Source organism: Pezoporus flaviventris, unplaced genomic scaffold (assembly GCF_033815535.1).
Source record: "Pezoporus flaviventris isolate CSIRO_AGI_PZ_B2104156 unplaced genomic scaffold, CSIRO_AGI_Pfla_v1 ptg000021l, whole genome shotgun sequence".
Taxonomy (NCBI): domain Eukaryota; kingdom Metazoa; phylum Chordata; class Aves; order Psittaciformes; family Psittacidae; genus Pezoporus; species Pezoporus flaviventris.
In genome coordinates this window covers 5,728,041-5,746,760 of record NW_026892569.1, presented here as the reverse complement: position 1 = coordinate 5,746,760, position 18,720 = coordinate 5,728,041, and the positions used below count along the sequence as shown (strand labels likewise).

The 18,720-nt window shown below is 38.2% G+C and overlaps 1 protein-coding gene across 1 annotated transcript in view; it reads right to left on the bottom strand.

Annotated features, from left to right (window-relative positions):
* The window catches only part of SUCLG2 (succinate-CoA ligase GDP-forming subunit beta), a 132,173-nt gene that overhangs the window by 62,037 nt on the left and 51,416 nt on the right, over nt 1–18,720 (bottom strand). The window contains exons 3-7 of the mRNA XM_061455815.1: nt 10,364–10,463; nt 10,150–10,240; nt 3,817–3,969; nt 2,741–2,830; nt 178–274 (exon numbers count right to left, since the gene is read on the bottom strand). Of these exons, the coding sequence (XP_061311799.1) occupies nt 178–274; nt 2,741–2,830; nt 3,817–3,969; nt 10,150–10,240; nt 10,364–10,463 (531 nt within the window). The remainder of the gene's footprint in view (nt 1–177; nt 275–2,740; nt 2,831–3,816; nt 3,970–10,149; nt 10,241–10,363; nt 10,464–18,720) is intronic.

The window sequence follows — 18,720 nt, the reverse complement described above, 5'->3', positions numbered from 1 at the left end:
TAACAAAAGGTTTTGCAATATAAAATCTGCCATGGGAATATTAATGAATGTTACTTAAATTACATTACAAAATGAAATTAATGCCAAGCTGCTTTTACAGCTTTGTACACAATTTAATTTATAGTTTGGATAAATAAAGACTTATAATGCATTCATTTGTTTCCTTCCATTTCTTACCTTGCCCTTCTGGAGTTTCACCAAAAGGATTCACTTCAACCTGAGTGGCATCAATTTTCAAGAAAAGATTATACAGCTTCTTAATTTGATCCGCTGCCTAAATTTGATCAAGTGATTTACAATTACCACAAAGAAAAACAGAAGTTAATGTTTTCAAGGCAGAGGTAAACAATTATCGATGATTTTTAATGTATTCAACTGCACACTAGATCTAGATAATTACTACTTTTATTTCGTTTCTTTAATCGTAATTGTATAGGTCCTAAACCAGCTATCATGCAGCATTATGGTACTGCATAACATCTAGTGATCGAGCTTTTAAAGACTACACGAACTGAAGATTATCTACAAAATAAAGAGCACGATAACTATGACAAGTTCAATGTGAAGAGCTCATAATGACATAATCTCCAGCATGCTAAGTTGCATCCACGTTAATCAGTCAAAGTTCAGAAACCATAAAGCAGTATCTGCACATTATGACTTCAGAAAAAAATACATTTTTCCTTCCTAGATCAGTCTGAAATGTTTCCTTGAAGAATCTGTGTCAGAAGCATCTTGCTTACTCTTCACAAGATACTCTTGCTTATTCCTTACTGTTCTTTCCCATCTAGCTCTGCGACTGGTTCTGTGGCTGAAAGTATTGTGACTGCTAACTTCCAAGTCTTTTGTTTTAAAACATTCTTCCATTAATAGAACAGCTTAAGCAACAGCAACATGAATGTGCATAAAAAACAACACTTAGGTTGTCAGTGTGGGATGAAGTCTGCAGATGAAGTGCACCAATAAAGAAACATTCAAATCTATTCCTTCATTACTGACCAATTGACAGAAGTACACGCACCAAAAACATTTGGGATCTCTCCTAATAAGCAAAGTGAATGGAAATAAAACGACAAAAGTTAGCTTTCTCTCGCAGCGCCATTTATAAGAGAGGAAACACTATATCATTGGAAAGGCTCAACTCCAACCCCAGTTTGGGGACCAACATGTCTTAAGACCCTGTGAAGAGTTACTGTTTGGAAGCAACATACAAATTGCTTATGAAGAACGAACACTCGGTGGACAACCTGTCCCAGTACCAATGGGTATAGCTGTCAACAGTGACGCTGGGGAAAAGTCCCACTGTGCAACCCCACATTAATTCTGGGCAACCTGAAAAGCTGTTGCTGCTACTACACTGCTGTAAGTGTAACAGAGCACCAGAATCACTTAATTTTATTAAGGCCTGCTCCATCCTTCAGCATCAATATCTGAAGGGGGCCTAACAAAGATGCTGGAAAAGGACTCTTCATCAGGGATTTTCGCGATGGAACAAGGGGTGATGGGTTTAAACTTAAACAGGGGAAGTTCAGGTTAGATACAAAGAAGAAGTTCTTTACTGTAAGGGTGGTGAGGCACTGGCACAGGGTGCCCACAGAAGTGGTAAATGCTCCATCCCTGGCAGTGTTCAAGGCCAGGCTGAACAGAGCCTTGGGCGACATGGTCTAGTGTGAGGTAACCCAGCCCATGGCAGGTGGTTGGAACTGGATAATCTTCAGGTTCTTTCCAATCCTAACTGTTCTATGATTCTATTCTATAATTTTATGTCTCTGAATTAGGCAACTTAATGCCAACACTTCTCTTTCTCAAGGTTTATAAGCACTGAGCCTCTTTGAGGCAAAGCATAAAATCCTAACATAGAAATAGCAAATGTTTAAGTAGATACCAGGATTTGTCTGAATAAAAACTATGTCCCTATGCTTCAGTAAATTCCTTTGAGTTGATAGCACAAGGAAAGAAACGCATTCACTGCAGCATTATTTAAATGTATTGTTGAATAGTCCGTACATTGCTGTAAATTATTAAGTACCAGAACTCTTCAAGGGTTGAAAGGTTCTACATAATCATTCCTCCTCATTAGGTATACAGCTAAATCTTCAAATGTGTGTTAATCAACTTAATGAGTATTCGGTTTTTAATTGCATGGTTGGGATAGAAAATAATTAAAACCGTTGAATTAAAAATAAAGGAGTTCTACAGAAATGACAGTTTGATGCTATGGGGGGAAAAACCAGACAAAAGTAACACAAACAATCTTTCTCTTCTCTGCAAAATGATTCATAAAGGCAAAATATCTCACATATTTGTGTACAATATGGAATTCATATATATATATACACATAGAGATACTGAACAGACAACAAGCTGGCAGCATTTTGGGTTTGAGTTGATGGTCAGAAAAAAAAGGCTTCATTTACCCAGAGAGATTCTCCCATATTAAGGGCCAAATTTTCCAAAACATCTCTACCCATGTAATTCACTGAGCTCCATCGGAATCAAAAGAATCCATGCGGTATAACAGCATGTTGTCACCAAAGACCAGGAACTTTCACTCTGGAACAATAAGGAGCTTATTCAAATTGCTAAAGCCTGATGACAATTATCTAGGTGAAATTTAGTATTTAAAATGTCAAAACACTCCTGATCTAATGGACACTTGGCTTTTCGTGTCTATTTGGAAAGCATTTATTGTACGGCTGGGCTAAAACGTCAGTAAAAAAGGAGGGAATAGCCAAGTTACCTTCTGTTGCAAAGGTCCTTTGAATCCCAAATTTTTTGCCATCTGCAATGCCTGATGATCCTTTATGCCTTCAAAAATATCTATTTCCTCCTGCAACAATAACGTGCATAAATATAACTAAATATTCAACCTGAATGGAGATTTAGAACTTCAAAAGGAAAACACTTAGTATACATTTGCAAATGAGTAATTAAAGCATGGCTGCTTGCCAAAGCTCTCCGAGACTGAGGCTGCAGCAGCTGCCTATAGGGTATAATTACCACACCAACTCCAAAACAGTCCTTCCAAAAAGATACAGAATTCTTCAGGGTGGCATTCTGACAAGACAATGTGACACCAGTTTTCACTTTTAATTACTGTACAGATGGCGTTGATGACTATTTAGTCTGTTAATTTTAATGACATCTTCTGGAATACTTTCAAGGCAATGGGTGTCACTGCCCAGTAACACTGGAACGTTTATGTAATTTTTAGAATGCACATTAAATATTTTTATAACTGTTTGAATAATTACACTTGATGGTATCAATTATTTTCCCAGATTAATAGCTCGTCTACTCATTACCATGCCACAGTAACATGAAGAATACTTAAATGTAGTCATCGTTAAGAAAGCAATTACAACAGTTGTATTTCAGCTGCAAAAGTCATCCAGGTACAAAGAAATAATTAACAATTCTGTCAATGAGAAAAAATAACCAACTCCAGAAACAACAACCATACTGGCACTGACTCACTGTGAACAAACTGTACCTTCCTGAAAGTGAAACTCAATCATGGAACAGCTCAGGTATTAAGTTTAATGCATCATACAAAAGCCAGATTTAAGCTCTTTTTCCAAGTGAGCTGAAGACATAAATACTGACAAAATCAGACGTTAAAACATATTTCATTTGCCTACTCTATAACAGGCCTGAATCCCTACTGGATGAAACAATTTTTATGGTTCTTACTGTCTTCTTTCCATATGTGGCAGAAGGAAAAATGGAAAGGGAAAGCGGGGGGAGGGGAGATGGGATATGTTCTTTTGGATAACTGACAAGGAAAATTTTTAGTGTAAAATATTATATTCCTACCTTAAAGATAAGTTCTGGGCTAGTAACTGCGACTTCTTCTATATCAACACCACCCTGTGGGCTGCCAACCATAACAGGTCCATTGCAGGCTCTGTCCATCAAAATGGCAAAGTATGTTTCCCTGGAAATATTCAGTGCTTCTGCAACCATCACCTGAAAAGGAAGATAATAAAGAAAACCCAAAACATGAGCAGCTCTGACTGGTCCATCTAGCTGGTGAAGCAGAGAACATGGCGGCTCATGTTTCTGCACTGCCTTAAAACACAGCAGTTTGATACTTGCTATCCTGAATAGAAATACTTGTTTCACTTTTTTACAAGGTATTACAACCCAGTAACCTCTTCCCCAGAAAATCCACTTTCCCTAAATAACAGACTCCCCTGACGCTGCTGTTCTCACTGGGTTGTGTAACAAGCAGTGCAATCCAGGAACCCCTACAGCTGGGGCTGTTCCAAGAGGAGAATTGGAGCTGCTGCTGAAAATCTCCATACCAACTTTTTACATGCACTTTAAAGAGCTAACCACAGAAAAACTTGAGTCACAAGGGAGTACAGTTTGCAAATCACATAGATCTGAAAGAGGGTACGCTGCCCTTCAGATGCATCTCATCAGTAGCTCCATTCCTCACCAGTAAATCCTCAGGCTTAAATTCTCATTCTAACAGAAGGCCCTCCTACACTTACAATCTCAGCACTGAATTCTAGACCTGCCTAAGTACTTCCTAAGGAAATGGGGCTACAGATAATTCTGCCCTCCAGCTTTTTACTTTCAGTTTAGAGACAAGCAGATGTGTGACCTTCAGATACTTGCACAACCTTGAAACAAAAAAATTAGTTTTCCAAAAAGCTACTAATATGTGGTATTTACTATACACTACAGAGCCCTTTTGTCCCAGTATCTGACAGATAACTCAGCACATAACACAACAGCTGATTCAAATCCTACATGTTTGGAATCTAGAAGTATTCACATTAAAATTGGGGTGAAAATGGTCCAAGTAAATTCTTTGTAACAATTTTTTCTCTCCTCCTAAAAACATGCTAAACACAAAGTCCTTTCTATTTTAGTATTACAATAACTCTTCATCTGAACTGTCAGTTTCTGCAATAGTTTAACAATAGCTACTGAAGCCATTTCAGAGATTACGTAATTGTATACTTAGCAAAGGGCTCCTAAAACTATGTTTTGACAAATTCCCCAAAATGTTCTTCAAATCTGAATATGCTCATTAATAATTGTTCATCGTGATCATTATAGGTGCCTTCATCTCAGGTGCAAAAGCTATACTTCTGCTCTGCATTCAGTTCTGACTTTCAACCTGAAAGTTGAGCAGCCACCTCTACAATTAAATTAGCACGATCACTTCGCCTTATGACAACGAATTACATTCTTCCTTAGCAGAGCTACTATTTCTTATCTTTCAACGGAAGCAGTAGAAGTTAGGAAAATCACTTCCCTAAGGTTAATATTAGGATTAGGTGGCAATGCCTTTCTAACATGGTCTGTTTATAAAGTGACAATTTTGGGCAATTATTTTAGATGAAATTCATCACTCCCAAAGAAACATAAGGTGAAATTCATTTGAAATTAATTCATCAGTCAGCAGCTCAAAGTCCTCAGATCCAAGAGGTATGTATACACCTGCAGTCTTCAAGTTCTGACTACCTGGCAAGATGTGCTTCATCAAGTAAGTATTGCTGGGGATTTCACAGTTTAAGGTCTATAAACAAGTTGGTTTTTTGCATTCTGCTCTGAAGTACACAAGAAAAACTGTACGTACCTTCTGCCTGGCTGTACATCTTACCAGAATAGGAAAGAAAAAGTAAGAGACAAGGTGTTAAATAAAGCCGTGTCCAGAATGGAAGGAAAGATCCTGTTTCTTTATGGGGTTTCCGATTTGGAAACATAGCAATTTTGTTTCTTCTACCTTTACATAAGGTGATGCAAAGGAATAATCCTAATAGCAACTGTTCAAAGACAAACTAAAGAAAACTAGGATGAAGGGGAAAAGTAAGAACTTTAAAAACTACCATACTATTTAAAAGCATCTGCCTATTTTATGCCACTATAAAGGGATGCTAAAAGCCAACTGTGGAAACATAGCTTGGCTACCTACCAAGATGTGACAAATTAACAAGCAAAGATATGGAATATATCCTTGATTTGCTACTTTTTACCTGCATGCATGTTTTTACCTTCTTGTATATCCCGCATCAGTGTATCTGAAAAATGTGAGTCAATTGTTTTAGACATACATAAGTCAAATAAAACCAGCTGGCGCTACTGGACCTTGTCTGAGCTGTGCTCAGGATCAGGATGATCCAGACTTAGGATGAGACTGAGTAAGTCTTGAGAGATACATCTGCAAGCACAGCAGGTGGAACTTAAATTATTAAATCAAGTATCTTTTCAACTGCTACTTCTGACCCAAGTGGCTGTCCTCACTATTGCTTATTAAAACTATGTCAACATCACCAAATACTTCTCTGTCTTAATGCACAAAACTGTTGAGAGTCCATCTACTTTGTAGTAGGCAGGCTTACGGTAGAGTAAAAGTTGTTAGATGTGTAACATCTCTCATTTTCCCAACAAAGCATTTACTTCCCTTCACCATCCTCCCTGTCTCATGCAGAGCAAAACCAGGGAAAATAGTGTTCAAGGTTTTTAAATATTATGACTTAAAGTTTACCTATCATTCACATGACAAAACCAACACAAACACATCAATGAACGGTTAAGAGTAGTGTAACTGAATAAGACTGTTGATCCTTCTCATGCTTTGTCTGTTTTGCTCATGATAAATAATGTGAAGCATCATTATCTCTTTACCACATCAGGTCTATATTTTAAATGTCATGGGAAAAATCAGCTTTATTGAAAACTACCTGGCAACTTCAACCTTTCCTTCTTAAAAATAAACCACTACCTAAAAGTTTAAGTTACACATTTAATTTCATAAGGGTAACTATAACAGCTCTTTTATATTTAATCAAATATTCAAAATGTTAATTGTTATTGCTTGGAGAGAAAACACAGGTAATGAAGTCTCAGGCTGCCATGATAAGAAAAGACTGTCTCCTAAGATAACCAGGCTCTCCAAATTCCAAACCGCCATAAGAGAATTTTATGTAAACTCGCAAAATAGCTTCCAAGTTACAAGGGACCTCAGGAGACTGCTATTTATTTGAGAAACATCAATCTAAAGAAGCGCAAACATGCTTTAAATTCCATAGTAGGTACACAGGCGAAGGAAGCTGAAAAGTCCATTTTCTGCTCAGAAATTATTCTAATTGTAGAAAATTCCTGTCTTTTATTTCTTCCTTATAAACACATGTCAAAGGTATGCCACTTCCACCCCTTGACTTGACACCAGCTCATTGACTGCCTCACAGAAAGTGACTATTTTCCTTCTGGAAAACATGTATTACCTAAATTCTTTAAAACATATGAGTTCATTCAAACTTTGCAGAACATAAAAAAGTTCAAAACCCACAAAACCTAAACCCATGCCTTTTCTTTTCTCCCTGAACTACAATTTTCTTTAAGTACATGTACACTCACATACACTTATGTTCACATACAGAGAAGGCTTATGCCTTGAAATAGAACAAAAATGCCAGCTATTAAATCTCAACTTCCCCACTGCTCTTAGCAAGCTTAAAGAGTCTGTCTAGCACTTCCTGTGCACTAACTACCCACTGCATTAAATGACATCTTAGACATAGCTAAACTTATCCTTTTAATCATATTACTGTTTGGCCATTGATTAAAATTTCAGTGGTTGACACTGCAGCCCTTGTACTACAAACATGAGTGCCTCGAGTCCTTTAACTATTTTATAGATCCTACAGTGAGCTAACTTTGGAGAAGGTAAAGGCTCTTAAGAAGACATTATTTTTTTTCTGGGAAATGGCCTTTTGATGACCTAGATGAATTGCTTTAACCATGTTTTTTCTTTACTATCTAATGAGCAATGGGAAACCATTAGCATACCACTAGTTGAACTGCTACATAATTAACTTAAAACAGGGTGCCAGCTCTCACCATAAATTACCAAGAATCAAGATTTCAACACCAAAAATGTAAAACATACTATTATCCTGATAAATGTGTGTGCAATGAAGGCATGAACTGTCATAGGGCTTTTAAAAGCCAAGTCCATAATCAGAATGGAAGGTCATGACAACAGATGATAAGCTTTGCCCCAGTGAAAAGCATCACTCTAGTTTTATCATGGATCAATATTAAAATACTTGCAACCTTTGTCCTGAGAAGTTTCCAAGTAGCTGTACAGCAAAGGAAAAGTACACAATCTATCAAGGCTGTATGCTTTCCTCTACCACCAAAATACCACATTAAACCCCACATATGCCCTAGCTGCTTACTCTTGACTATTGTTTGTTCATACAGTCAAAGCGTGGATGGAGAAGAAAGTAATTACAAGTCAAATCTTCTACAGCTATTCTACACATGGTAAAAAAAAGTAATCTTGCTACAAATCCCTTGAATAATCCATTTCAAAGACCCAACACCCAACACCTTTTGTTCATTTCTACCAATTTGAAAGAAAATTAGAAGTTTCTTTTTCAGAACTGAATATGTAAATGAACAGACTCGCACTCAAAGAGTGATATTTCCTGTACTGATGTATTCAAAGTAGGTCAACTAGGGCAAAAGAATAAAACCATTGAATTTACAAAAGAAAACTGCTTTTACAATACAAATTTTTCAAAGCAGAGTGCCTTATATGGGAAATGTATATCCTCTTTTATATCCTTAGTATTATCACGATCTCTGACAGACGTGCCTTGGCAATACTGTTCCTTCTTTTTAATATCTAGTATTTCTTTTTAACAACACTTATGAGGAGTGATGGTAATCTGCTCTCCCCAGGAGAAGAACTGCCTGAGCTTCTTCCTCCAGCCCTCATTAGACAGTATCTTTTCAGACAGGTGTTCTCCTTCTATGCTAATATTTCAAGCTGTTCACAACATATTAAAAGTGAACTGCAGTTCTTTTCAGCTCCTGCCAAATTATCTACTGGCCTCAAATACCAGGAGTGTGGCTCTTGACTACATACCTGTATGAAGGTCCTTTCTCAGTAAAGCAATACATTTATGCTGAGGTAAATCTCAGCACCTTGCAATATGTACCATCATAGGTAAACGAATTGCCATATATTAGCTAAACCACTACCATAACCATATTTAACTATGCATTTTCAACATGTTAGGAAGAATCTACTTTTAGACGCCTTTTTTATTTCTTTAAATTGAGAACATTCCCATGCAAACCCATGAATATTTAAAGGGGTCCTACAAGAAAGATGGGGACAAACTTTTTAGTAGGTCCTGTTGTGACAGGACAAGGGGTAATAGTTTTAAGCTAAAAGCAGGTAGATTTAGACTAAGTATAAGGCAGAAATTTTTTATGATGAGGGTGGCAAAACACTGGCACAGGTTGCCCAGAGAGATGATAGATGCCCCATCCCTGGAAACATTCGTAGTGACAGGACAAGGGGTAACAGGTTAAAACTTAAACAGGGGAAGTTTAGATTGGATATAAGGAGGAAATTCTTTCCTGTTAGGGTGGTGAGGCACTGGAATGGGTTGCCCAGGGAGGTTGTGAATGCTCCATCCCTGGCAGTGTTCAAGACGAAGTTGGACGAGGCATTAGGTGATATGATTTAGCGTAAGGTGTGCCTGCCCACGGCAGGGGGGTTGGAACTAGATGATCTTAAGGTCCTTTCCAACCCTAACGATTCTATGATTCTATGATTCAAGGTCAGGCTGCACAGGGCTCTTCATCTTCTTGAAGATGTCCCTGCTCATTACGAGGGGTTTGAAATAGATGGAATTTAAAGGTCCCTTCCAACCCAAACCATTCTTTGATTCTCTGAAAATAATCTGTCTCGATCTTTAGTAACCGTTGCTTAAAACTGAAGATGTACGACATATGGACATTATTATTACTACAAGTAAACATGTCTATATTACTTCTGCAAGAAGAACATCAATAAGCCTGTACACTTAATGCTACAGAAAGTTATGCTAGCATTTAGTTATGCATTTGGTGAAGAATGAACCTATGATACAGCACTCCCTTCAACACAGGTAATGGAAATGACTTTATTTCCCACTACTAGCCATACTGAAATTGATGGACAAAATACACACACCAATAGAAAAAGTACCATTTCTTTTGTCAATTAGATGCAATCAATCAGGCATTGGAAAAGGAATGAAAAAATATATCTATGTCATATACTCCAGTACATTAATGCAAAACTGCAGCTGAACACAGTTCTCAACTTTCAAGAGGCAAAAAACTTACCTTTTTAACTGTCACACCACCCTTTGGAGTTTGTTTTGTTGACAGATTGTACCCAATCATCTGTTTAGCAAGCCGTTCAACAGTCTTAGGGCTACAAATAAAGGGGAAATGTTAGTTTATCAAAAGATATTAAAAGGAACAGTCACATGGTTATTGTCAACAGCTTAAATACTACAACGGAATTATTGATGCTTTTTCAATTTTAAAGACTTACTCTTTCGTTAGATGCACTCCTCCTTTTAACCCACTATTGAAAATACCTTTTCCTCTCCCTCCAGCCAGAATCTGTGCCTTCAGAACAATTTCCTTAGCCTCTGCAAGAGAAAAAACACCTTGTTATTCTATCGTGCATCACTTATCGAGCTTGTCAGTGTAAGTTTAAAACGCATTTCCAGATTACACCCTTTAAAATAACAAGAAGTTGTTCGTAACTTGTGAAGAATAAAACAAAAGTCAATTCAGCATTTTTGTAAAGCAACCCTGCAAAGAAGAATTGTTAAAGGATAAATACACACTACTTATTAGATGGATAAATCCGTCATTATTTAGATCAAAACCATGCTAGTAATGCCACATGGCCTGCACAACAAATGAGATAAACAGCATACAGTTTGATGACTTACACTCTGGAATGGTTTTTAAAACATGAATGTCGTGGTTTAAGCCCAGCCAGTAACTCAGAACCACACAGCTGATTGCTCACTCACTTCTCTCCTTCTTCTCCTCCCTGCTCCCGGAGGGATAGGGAGGAGAATGGAAAGAATGTAACTCCCATGGATTGAGGTAAGAACAGTCCAGTAATTAAGTTATAACACAAACCACTGCTGCTACCACCAATAATAATAATCATAGAACCACAGAATTATAGAATAGTTAGAGTTGGAAAGAACCTTAAGATCATCAAGTTCCAACCCCCCTGCCATGGGCAGGGACACCACACGCTAAACCAAGGCACTCTTCAACCTGGCCTTGAACACTGCCAGGGATGGAGCATTCACAACTTCCTGCGCAACCCATTCCATCCTGACAGGAACCTCCTCTTTATATCCAACCTAAACTTCCCCTGTTTAAGTTTTAACCCGTTACCCCGTGTCCTATCACTACAGTCCCTAATGAAGAGTCCCTCTCCAGCATCCCCACAGGCCCCCTTCAGATACTGGAAGGCTGCTATGAGGTCTCCACGCAGCCTTCTCTTCTCCAGGCTAAACAGCCCCAACTTTCTCAGCCTGTCTTCATACGGGAGGTGCTCCAGTCCCCTGGTCATCCCTGTGGCCCTCCTCTGGACTTGTTCCAACAAGTGATAAGCAAAATAACAAGGGAAGAAAATACAACCACTACCACCTGTTGACTGATACCCAGCGCGACCGAGCAGTGATCTAGCCCTTCCAGGTAACTGCCCCCAGTTCTACATCCTGGGCATGATGTGGTGTGGTATGGAATACCTCTTTGGTCAGTTTGGGTCAGGTGTCCTGTCTCTGCTTCCTCCCAGCTTCCCCTCCTCCCTGGCAGAGCATGAGGCTCACAAAGTCCTTGGTCAGAGTAAACATTACTGAGCAGCATCGGTGTTATCAGCGCTGTTCCCAGGCCAAAGGCAAAACCACAGCACTGCACCAGCTGCTAAGAAGAAGAAAAATGACTGCTACTGCTGAACCCAGGACAATGAATCAGAGTGCATTTTGTCTTGAATGCACAACAAACAAATGCCCATCAACGAAAATAATTACATTCCTTCCTCTGAACACATGTAAGCAAACCTTGGGATGTGGTCCTAAAAGAAATCCCTAACTCCAAAGGGCAGGTAAGTGTAGAGCAAGGGCTGTAGCTGTGAAAACACGTTCATCTGTTTGAGGCATCACTTAAATCTTTGCCAATTGGAGTGTAACAGTATCTCAGTAACGAAAAAGTGCAGCAAGACACACTGACAAAAGCAACTGTACCAAGACCTACACTGGAAGCAGAAGCAATTCTGAAATCCTTACAAACAGGGGGAGGAAGGGGAAAAGAAAAAACAACTAAACAAAAACATCACTCCTGATCTCTGCAGCTCCATGGACTGTAGCAGCTTCTTGAACCATAAAAACTTGCCAGGTGCCTGCAAGATGTTTATGAATACTGAGTACTGTCACTTTGCACATTTATTATAATACTGCCAGGTATTTTGTGAAGTCTGAGATCCTCATATTAGAACTGCACGAAGAATGCTTAGAAAAGGCTACCATTATTCATCTTTTCTAAAGCCTGTGGAAATGTCTGATTTCAGTGATGTCTGGATTAGGTCATGCCTCAAATTTCAATACTCTATGCAAATATGCAAGAAACCAAGAGAATCTGTAGTTAAATGGACAAATGTACTGTTAAAGTGGCACGGAGGATATAGATACTTTTCATTCAGACAAAACACAGGCTATCTAGGCTTGAATAACACAAAAAGCATTTTACAGATTATTAAATTAAATAGAAGCTTGGAGGCGTGGCAATTTTTGGTGCAGACCAGCTCTGACGCAGCGCCATTTCAAAGTTCCAGTATAATAAATCTCAGCAACTAGAAAAAAAATTTGGATTTTGGGATAGAATAAATATTACAGCATAAATATCCTATTTCCTGTATTAAGATGGGAATGCATTTTTAACATAGCTGTTGGAAGTACTGTACTAAGAGATGTGTGATTTCGAAGCTTCTCAATGCAAAATCCCTTCATGTGTTTACCCATTCAGTAACATTTGACATATATCATTCTGAACCTTAAAAGCACTCTCCTTGAAAATTCTTCATGCATTCCAATATATTCATGTTCAGGGCTCCCTATTATTCATGCCACTGAAGGGCAGATAAGAAGGAAATTTAAATGGAACAAAGTTTGATATAAAATGTTTCCTAAGCACAAAAAATATTAAGATTAATTAAAACTATAAATCACTTTCCAACCTGCAGAAACAAATTGTTCAAATCACAATGGCTGCTGCAAAAAAATAATCTAATATCGTATTGTTAATAGATGCTGGAAGCATTTAATTACATGGGTCTGAGGTGCCAACCATCACAGCAATGTGAGTTTTGATTGTCAGTGATATCTGTTATCAATTCTGTGAGTAATCATTACCCTCATTCCTAACCAACACACTACATGAGTGCTGATTATCTCCATTTGACTGCAACAAATGAAGGTAGGGAGAGCAATTACTGTGTACATTTTATAATCCACTAGAGAACTATCAAGGCAATAAGAATAACTTAAGAAAAACAACTATCAAAATCATAAACAGAATAAAAAGCAAGCATAACCACGTAAAAATTAGACGTGAAGAACTAATCGATACAGCAGCTCAGCAGAGCACACTACAGCAGGTTCTTCTTGCCTTCGGGGAAACCAACAGGAAGCAATCTAATTCAATAGTTACTTGCGTAAGCTCTGTAAAATAAAGTAAACCAGCCAGATCTTATAATACAGTAACTGGGACTGGTTATTCAGTACTTACCAAGCTGATTACTTAGTGTCACTGTTTTATTTAGAGAGCCAGTTTCTAGAAATGCTGACACAGTTTTTATTACCTCCTGCCTGAATTGCCAAATTTTGTTATGAAAGACTACCCCCAAAAGAAAAATGTGGGTTTAGCTGGAATATCTGAAGTAACCACCTTCACTTGGAGGCTCTAATAATAATAAGTGTTAACATTCTTGAGAACAGTAAGTAAAGTCAGGATTACACCCATTAAAAACAAAAAAGCTCTAACTAATTTCCATTAGCACCCTTCCAAGCTGCTGTGGTAACAGTGGAAAAACGGTTAAGGAGGGCTGTGCGCTTTTAAATACTGATCTGAAGAGAACCTAGCACAAGAAACACATCTTTACACCACCATAAAGTATAGTGCAATGTTTTCAACAGCACTGAATTTGATAATTAAGGCTTTGATGAACTTCTGTGTATGTCCACTGACTGACAAGCATCTGTGTAAATACAGAAACAACCCCCACAAAGCTCTCCAAATAACACAACAGACTGCTGCTTAAATGTGCATGCATCTATTTCTTTTTATTGTGACAGATTTAACATTTTCCTTACCGTTCAAACCAACACCAAAAAAGACTGCTTCCAAGTGTCACTAATTTAGCAGCAAATAGCCACAAACTGCTCCATGCAGGTTAATGACGCATTTCTGGTAACAGCATGTGTTCTTAACTAATTATAACTTGAATATTAATATCTCAGACTTAACAGTTTATTCACTGAATCTTGTATTTGTCCTTTTTTTAATTAATCTACAAAATAAAGAGGCATGAACATTTCCAGAGAGTCCTTAAATAAAAGGGAGCAAAATACAGCTTGTCTCTTAAGTCAGATGCCAATAAACAAGCAAGACCTTTACTCCTCAGAGAAGTCCTGAGAGGTTAACTTTTCACAAGTGTAGTTGGGTCTAACCACATTTCTAAAAATAAATCTGTCCACATAGGAAAAAAAGCTTTAAGTACTTTTACATAAATTCAGATGTTTCAGCAGGACAAAATGTGGGAGGGACAACCATCCTCTACGCTGGATTCAACAATCCACTCCTTCCCTTCCGTCAGTGCTGTGAATACAAACGGCAGTGATAGTCTTGCAATTGTAATAGGCTCAGTTCTATAATGAAAGCCTATTTAAAACAATAAAATCAGTCCTGCTTTGGGGAGCTATGATTACTCTGGTCCACTGGTACTGCTTGCAGCAAAAAAATGAACAGCTTGTTCTCAGCCCACTGCTGTGTATATTTAACTACTGAATTCTTGATCATGAACAATACTTTGAGACCCACAGCTCTGCTAGTTATGTGGCATGCCAATTTATTACCTGTGAACAACTTTCCATTATTATTGATACAGCTACGTGATTGCAAATTAGGCATGTTAACAATTACATTCAAATGTGCTGTGGCTTATCAGAAATAAAATACTGTAAAGAACAGTCAATGTAAGATTGTGTGGTAATAGGCCTTGCTCTTGCTTATGAACAAAAGATTTTCTGTCAGAGGGTACCCAGGGCTACTTTGGCAAGGCCTCCCACACGACAGAATTAGAGCACGGGACTGGAAGGGAAGTCTCACATTAAACCCTAATGACATTTCTGTCTCACCCTGTGACTTTCAGCAGTTCAGACTCTCCATCTGCAGGGGACCTGTGAAAATTAATTACCATCTGCACCTCTTAAAAATGCAGAACCTGGTTCCATACTACATTAGTGTATTTTAACCCCAGTGTAAAGTCGCACAAGTCTGACTCCAAACCCTGGCAGCACTGTAAGTAGTGCAGCAGCAGCAAATGCATCTCTGGAAAATGTACTGATCTCTCTTGCAATGAGCTTAGCACACACTGGAAACAGATGGAAACAACCCAGTGTCATGGTAGCAGAGCAATGAAGACAAACTGAGGACATGCCAAATTAAGGTCTTACAGAAGCCCCATCTCCTTACTGACCCAAACACGAGCATAAACACTTGAGTCTGTAAACACACAAGAGCCATTCCCACAAAGACAGCAGGGACTGAGACACCAAGTGTCCTGTAAGGGTTCTAGATAACATCTCTCCAACTGCATCTCTGCTCAGATCATGTCTTCTACAACATGGGGTTGGTTTGTTTTTTTTTACCTCTAGCTGATTCACCACTAAGAAAACCTACTCTCTGTGGTCTCATCTGTCCTGTTCTACTATCGTTGCTTGTTTTTTTCTTGTTTTAAGCTACCACTACCACCTGAGTTTCTAGCTTCCCTTTGGGAAAGACTGGCTATAATTAATTTTCTCAATTTCAGCCATCCTGTTATACTGTAAGGCAAGATCCTGTCAGGTGCTTATTACCTTTTAACAATAATCCTGTCCAAAGACACTCAACATACTTACTTCAGCACAAGAAACAAGAATACAAGGTATAAGGAAGATTATAATAAACAATAATAAAAAATTGTAATAAAACCTAATTCCCAAATTGAAGACTGAATCTTCAAGTTGCTGTAATAACTTCTCATATATGGGTCTCTTTACACGAACTGAGACAGCTTTTCCCAAGAAGCAAGTATTGCTACCACTTCCACTGCTCCCCATCCTCCAAGAGCTCTGGAGATGCAGCATCTGAGACAATTCCCATGCTCTGCCAAGTAAGCAGATTGAGGTGGGAAAAAGAAGCCATCCACAAGATACTTCCCACATCTACTACTGTTACTGTGCTTAGAGGTCTTTAGAATGAAGTTAAACAATTGTTTTCCCCCCTTTTAATTTAAACTCTCTTCCTCTGGTATTTTTATTCTTCTGCTCTGTAACAGCAAAGCAGAATTATGTTCTTACAAGCCTACTTTCTACAACTTTTGGTTTTCAGACTGGTTTAGAATTAAAGTGAAATAAATCATCCTTTTTATAACTCTGTACTTTTGAATATATTGTATATTTATTGCTAGATTATAAGCCTCATTAAAGTCTATAAGGATAAATTAGTCAGTCTCTTGATTCTGTCAGTACTGTTATTAATTGCTTTCATAACCATTACTACACACTTCACCGGTGATAAAAAATTTAAAGCTAGATAAAATCAGCTATGTTAAAGCTCACTCTTAATATTGTGCTCTTAAACCTTCTCAGAGTGAAAGTAATCAAGTATTCACATGCCCTACATTTAAGTTAAACCTGATAAATTACTTATACAGGAAGTGGAGCCAAGGCAGATCCAGCAGCAGAAATGGAAAGGCATGGAAAAATATGCACATTAAGGCAGGGATCCCAAAATACACAGTTCTCACATTAAAACTGCTCATTGTATACGCATGTTTAAAACTCCATAGGGTATCTTATTTCTGCTGTTTTCCAGCCTTTAACATTTTCTTTTGTCAGCTTAAGTTCTTGCTATTTTTTTACATAGATTCCTTCTGCAACAGATACAGGGTTTTGAAAAACTACTGTTGGGCCCATCTGTTTGTAAACTCATTTGAAAACTTAATCAGGAGAGAAACAAGTTCTTCATCTGGTGGAAGAGCAAGTCTACTGATAAGCAGACAAGAGCAAAAGCTTTTTCTGAAGCTCTCGTGGAACATCCATTCCATGGGTGAAACAGAGAAGGCTGCTTCCTGTAACCCACAATGTCAACCCAGCAACCTGCACCAGGTTGTGCAATAAATACTGAACAACACGGAAAAATTCATGCAAACCGATGGTGTTCTTCTATCACTATACCCACCAGTTTCATTCTTGTAACTTTCAGACTTTCTAATATTCTTTTATTATGCCCAAGTCAATGTTATTTCTCTCCTGATAGTTTCACTTTAAGAGACTGTAAAGGCAAGGAAAGAATACTTGTCCTTGTGTATTATTTGTAATCGCTATTACTTGACATCACCATGGAAGCCTCTTAGGATAATCTAGTATGTGCCGAGAAATTTGGACATGCAAAACCATGTGGTTTCGTAGACCCATTTTCCTTGTAAGTATAAAATACGTTTATACATCACAAGACTTGCTTTCTAAAACCACTGTCATTCAAAAATAGCTATAGTGAAACAACTATACTGACAGTTTTCTTTCCATCTTTCCTTTTACAAAGCCTACAGTGATTTCAAGTTTTCCTTGCCAAAATATCCTGTGATTTTAAGTAAAAACATGTTTTAATGGTAGTGTTCAAGGCCAGGTTGGACAGAGCCTTTGGTGACGTGGTCTAGTGTGAGGTGTTCCTGCCCATGGCAGGGAGGTTAGAACTAGATGATCTTAAGGTCCTTTCCAACCCTAGCTATTCTATGATTCTAAGATTCCATTTGTTTCAATGCAATTCAGAGAACAGGCTTTATGGAACCTAAATGCAGCGTTTAAGTCATGCAGTCATTAAGAACAAACTCTATTCTCACCCCCAGCTGCAACAATACACACACCTTTTTTCCTGGAATGCTTTCAGAGTTTCATTCTTTGTGATTATGTGTAAGGCACAAAAGACACAAAGTCTTCTCTAACTGATTCTTTTATCCATTATCGAACTGCAGAGAGAGTTTTGAGAAATCCATAGATAGTGTAGAAAATGTAATAACTGAGAAACATACATTAGTTTTTCACAATTCACTTTCAAGCATAAAAGAGTTGCTGTAGTACAAGGTATTTTTAAACATGGAGCACACAAGAAGAAACATCAGCAAGAAACCAAGGAGTTCACATGCTATAAAGCAGTGAAGACAACTGCAACACTACCACCATTGCTTAAGAAGTGTTAACAAATCCATAATGAAGTATGCGTGGCAGGTGAACCCCATTCAAGTACAGACTTGATAATTAGTTCTTTGCCAAGCAGAGTCTTTACACACAGGCCGCCTGGGCCTGGCAAGATCCTTTTAAAAATAAGCTTTAAAACAGTGGGCAAAGATAAAAGAAATTTGGAGCACATCACACAGGGGTGGCTGGGCACACCACCAACAGCCTTCATGAGCACAAGAAACAGGACATGTGTGAGAAAGGAGGCATCTGAAGGTACAACAGCTTTAAATCCATTTTCTGCAAGTTTGCCAACTCTAGGGCAGGACTAAGGCCCTTCAAAGGGTTTCAGCATCTCTTAACTGCCTTGCAAACACCAGGACAA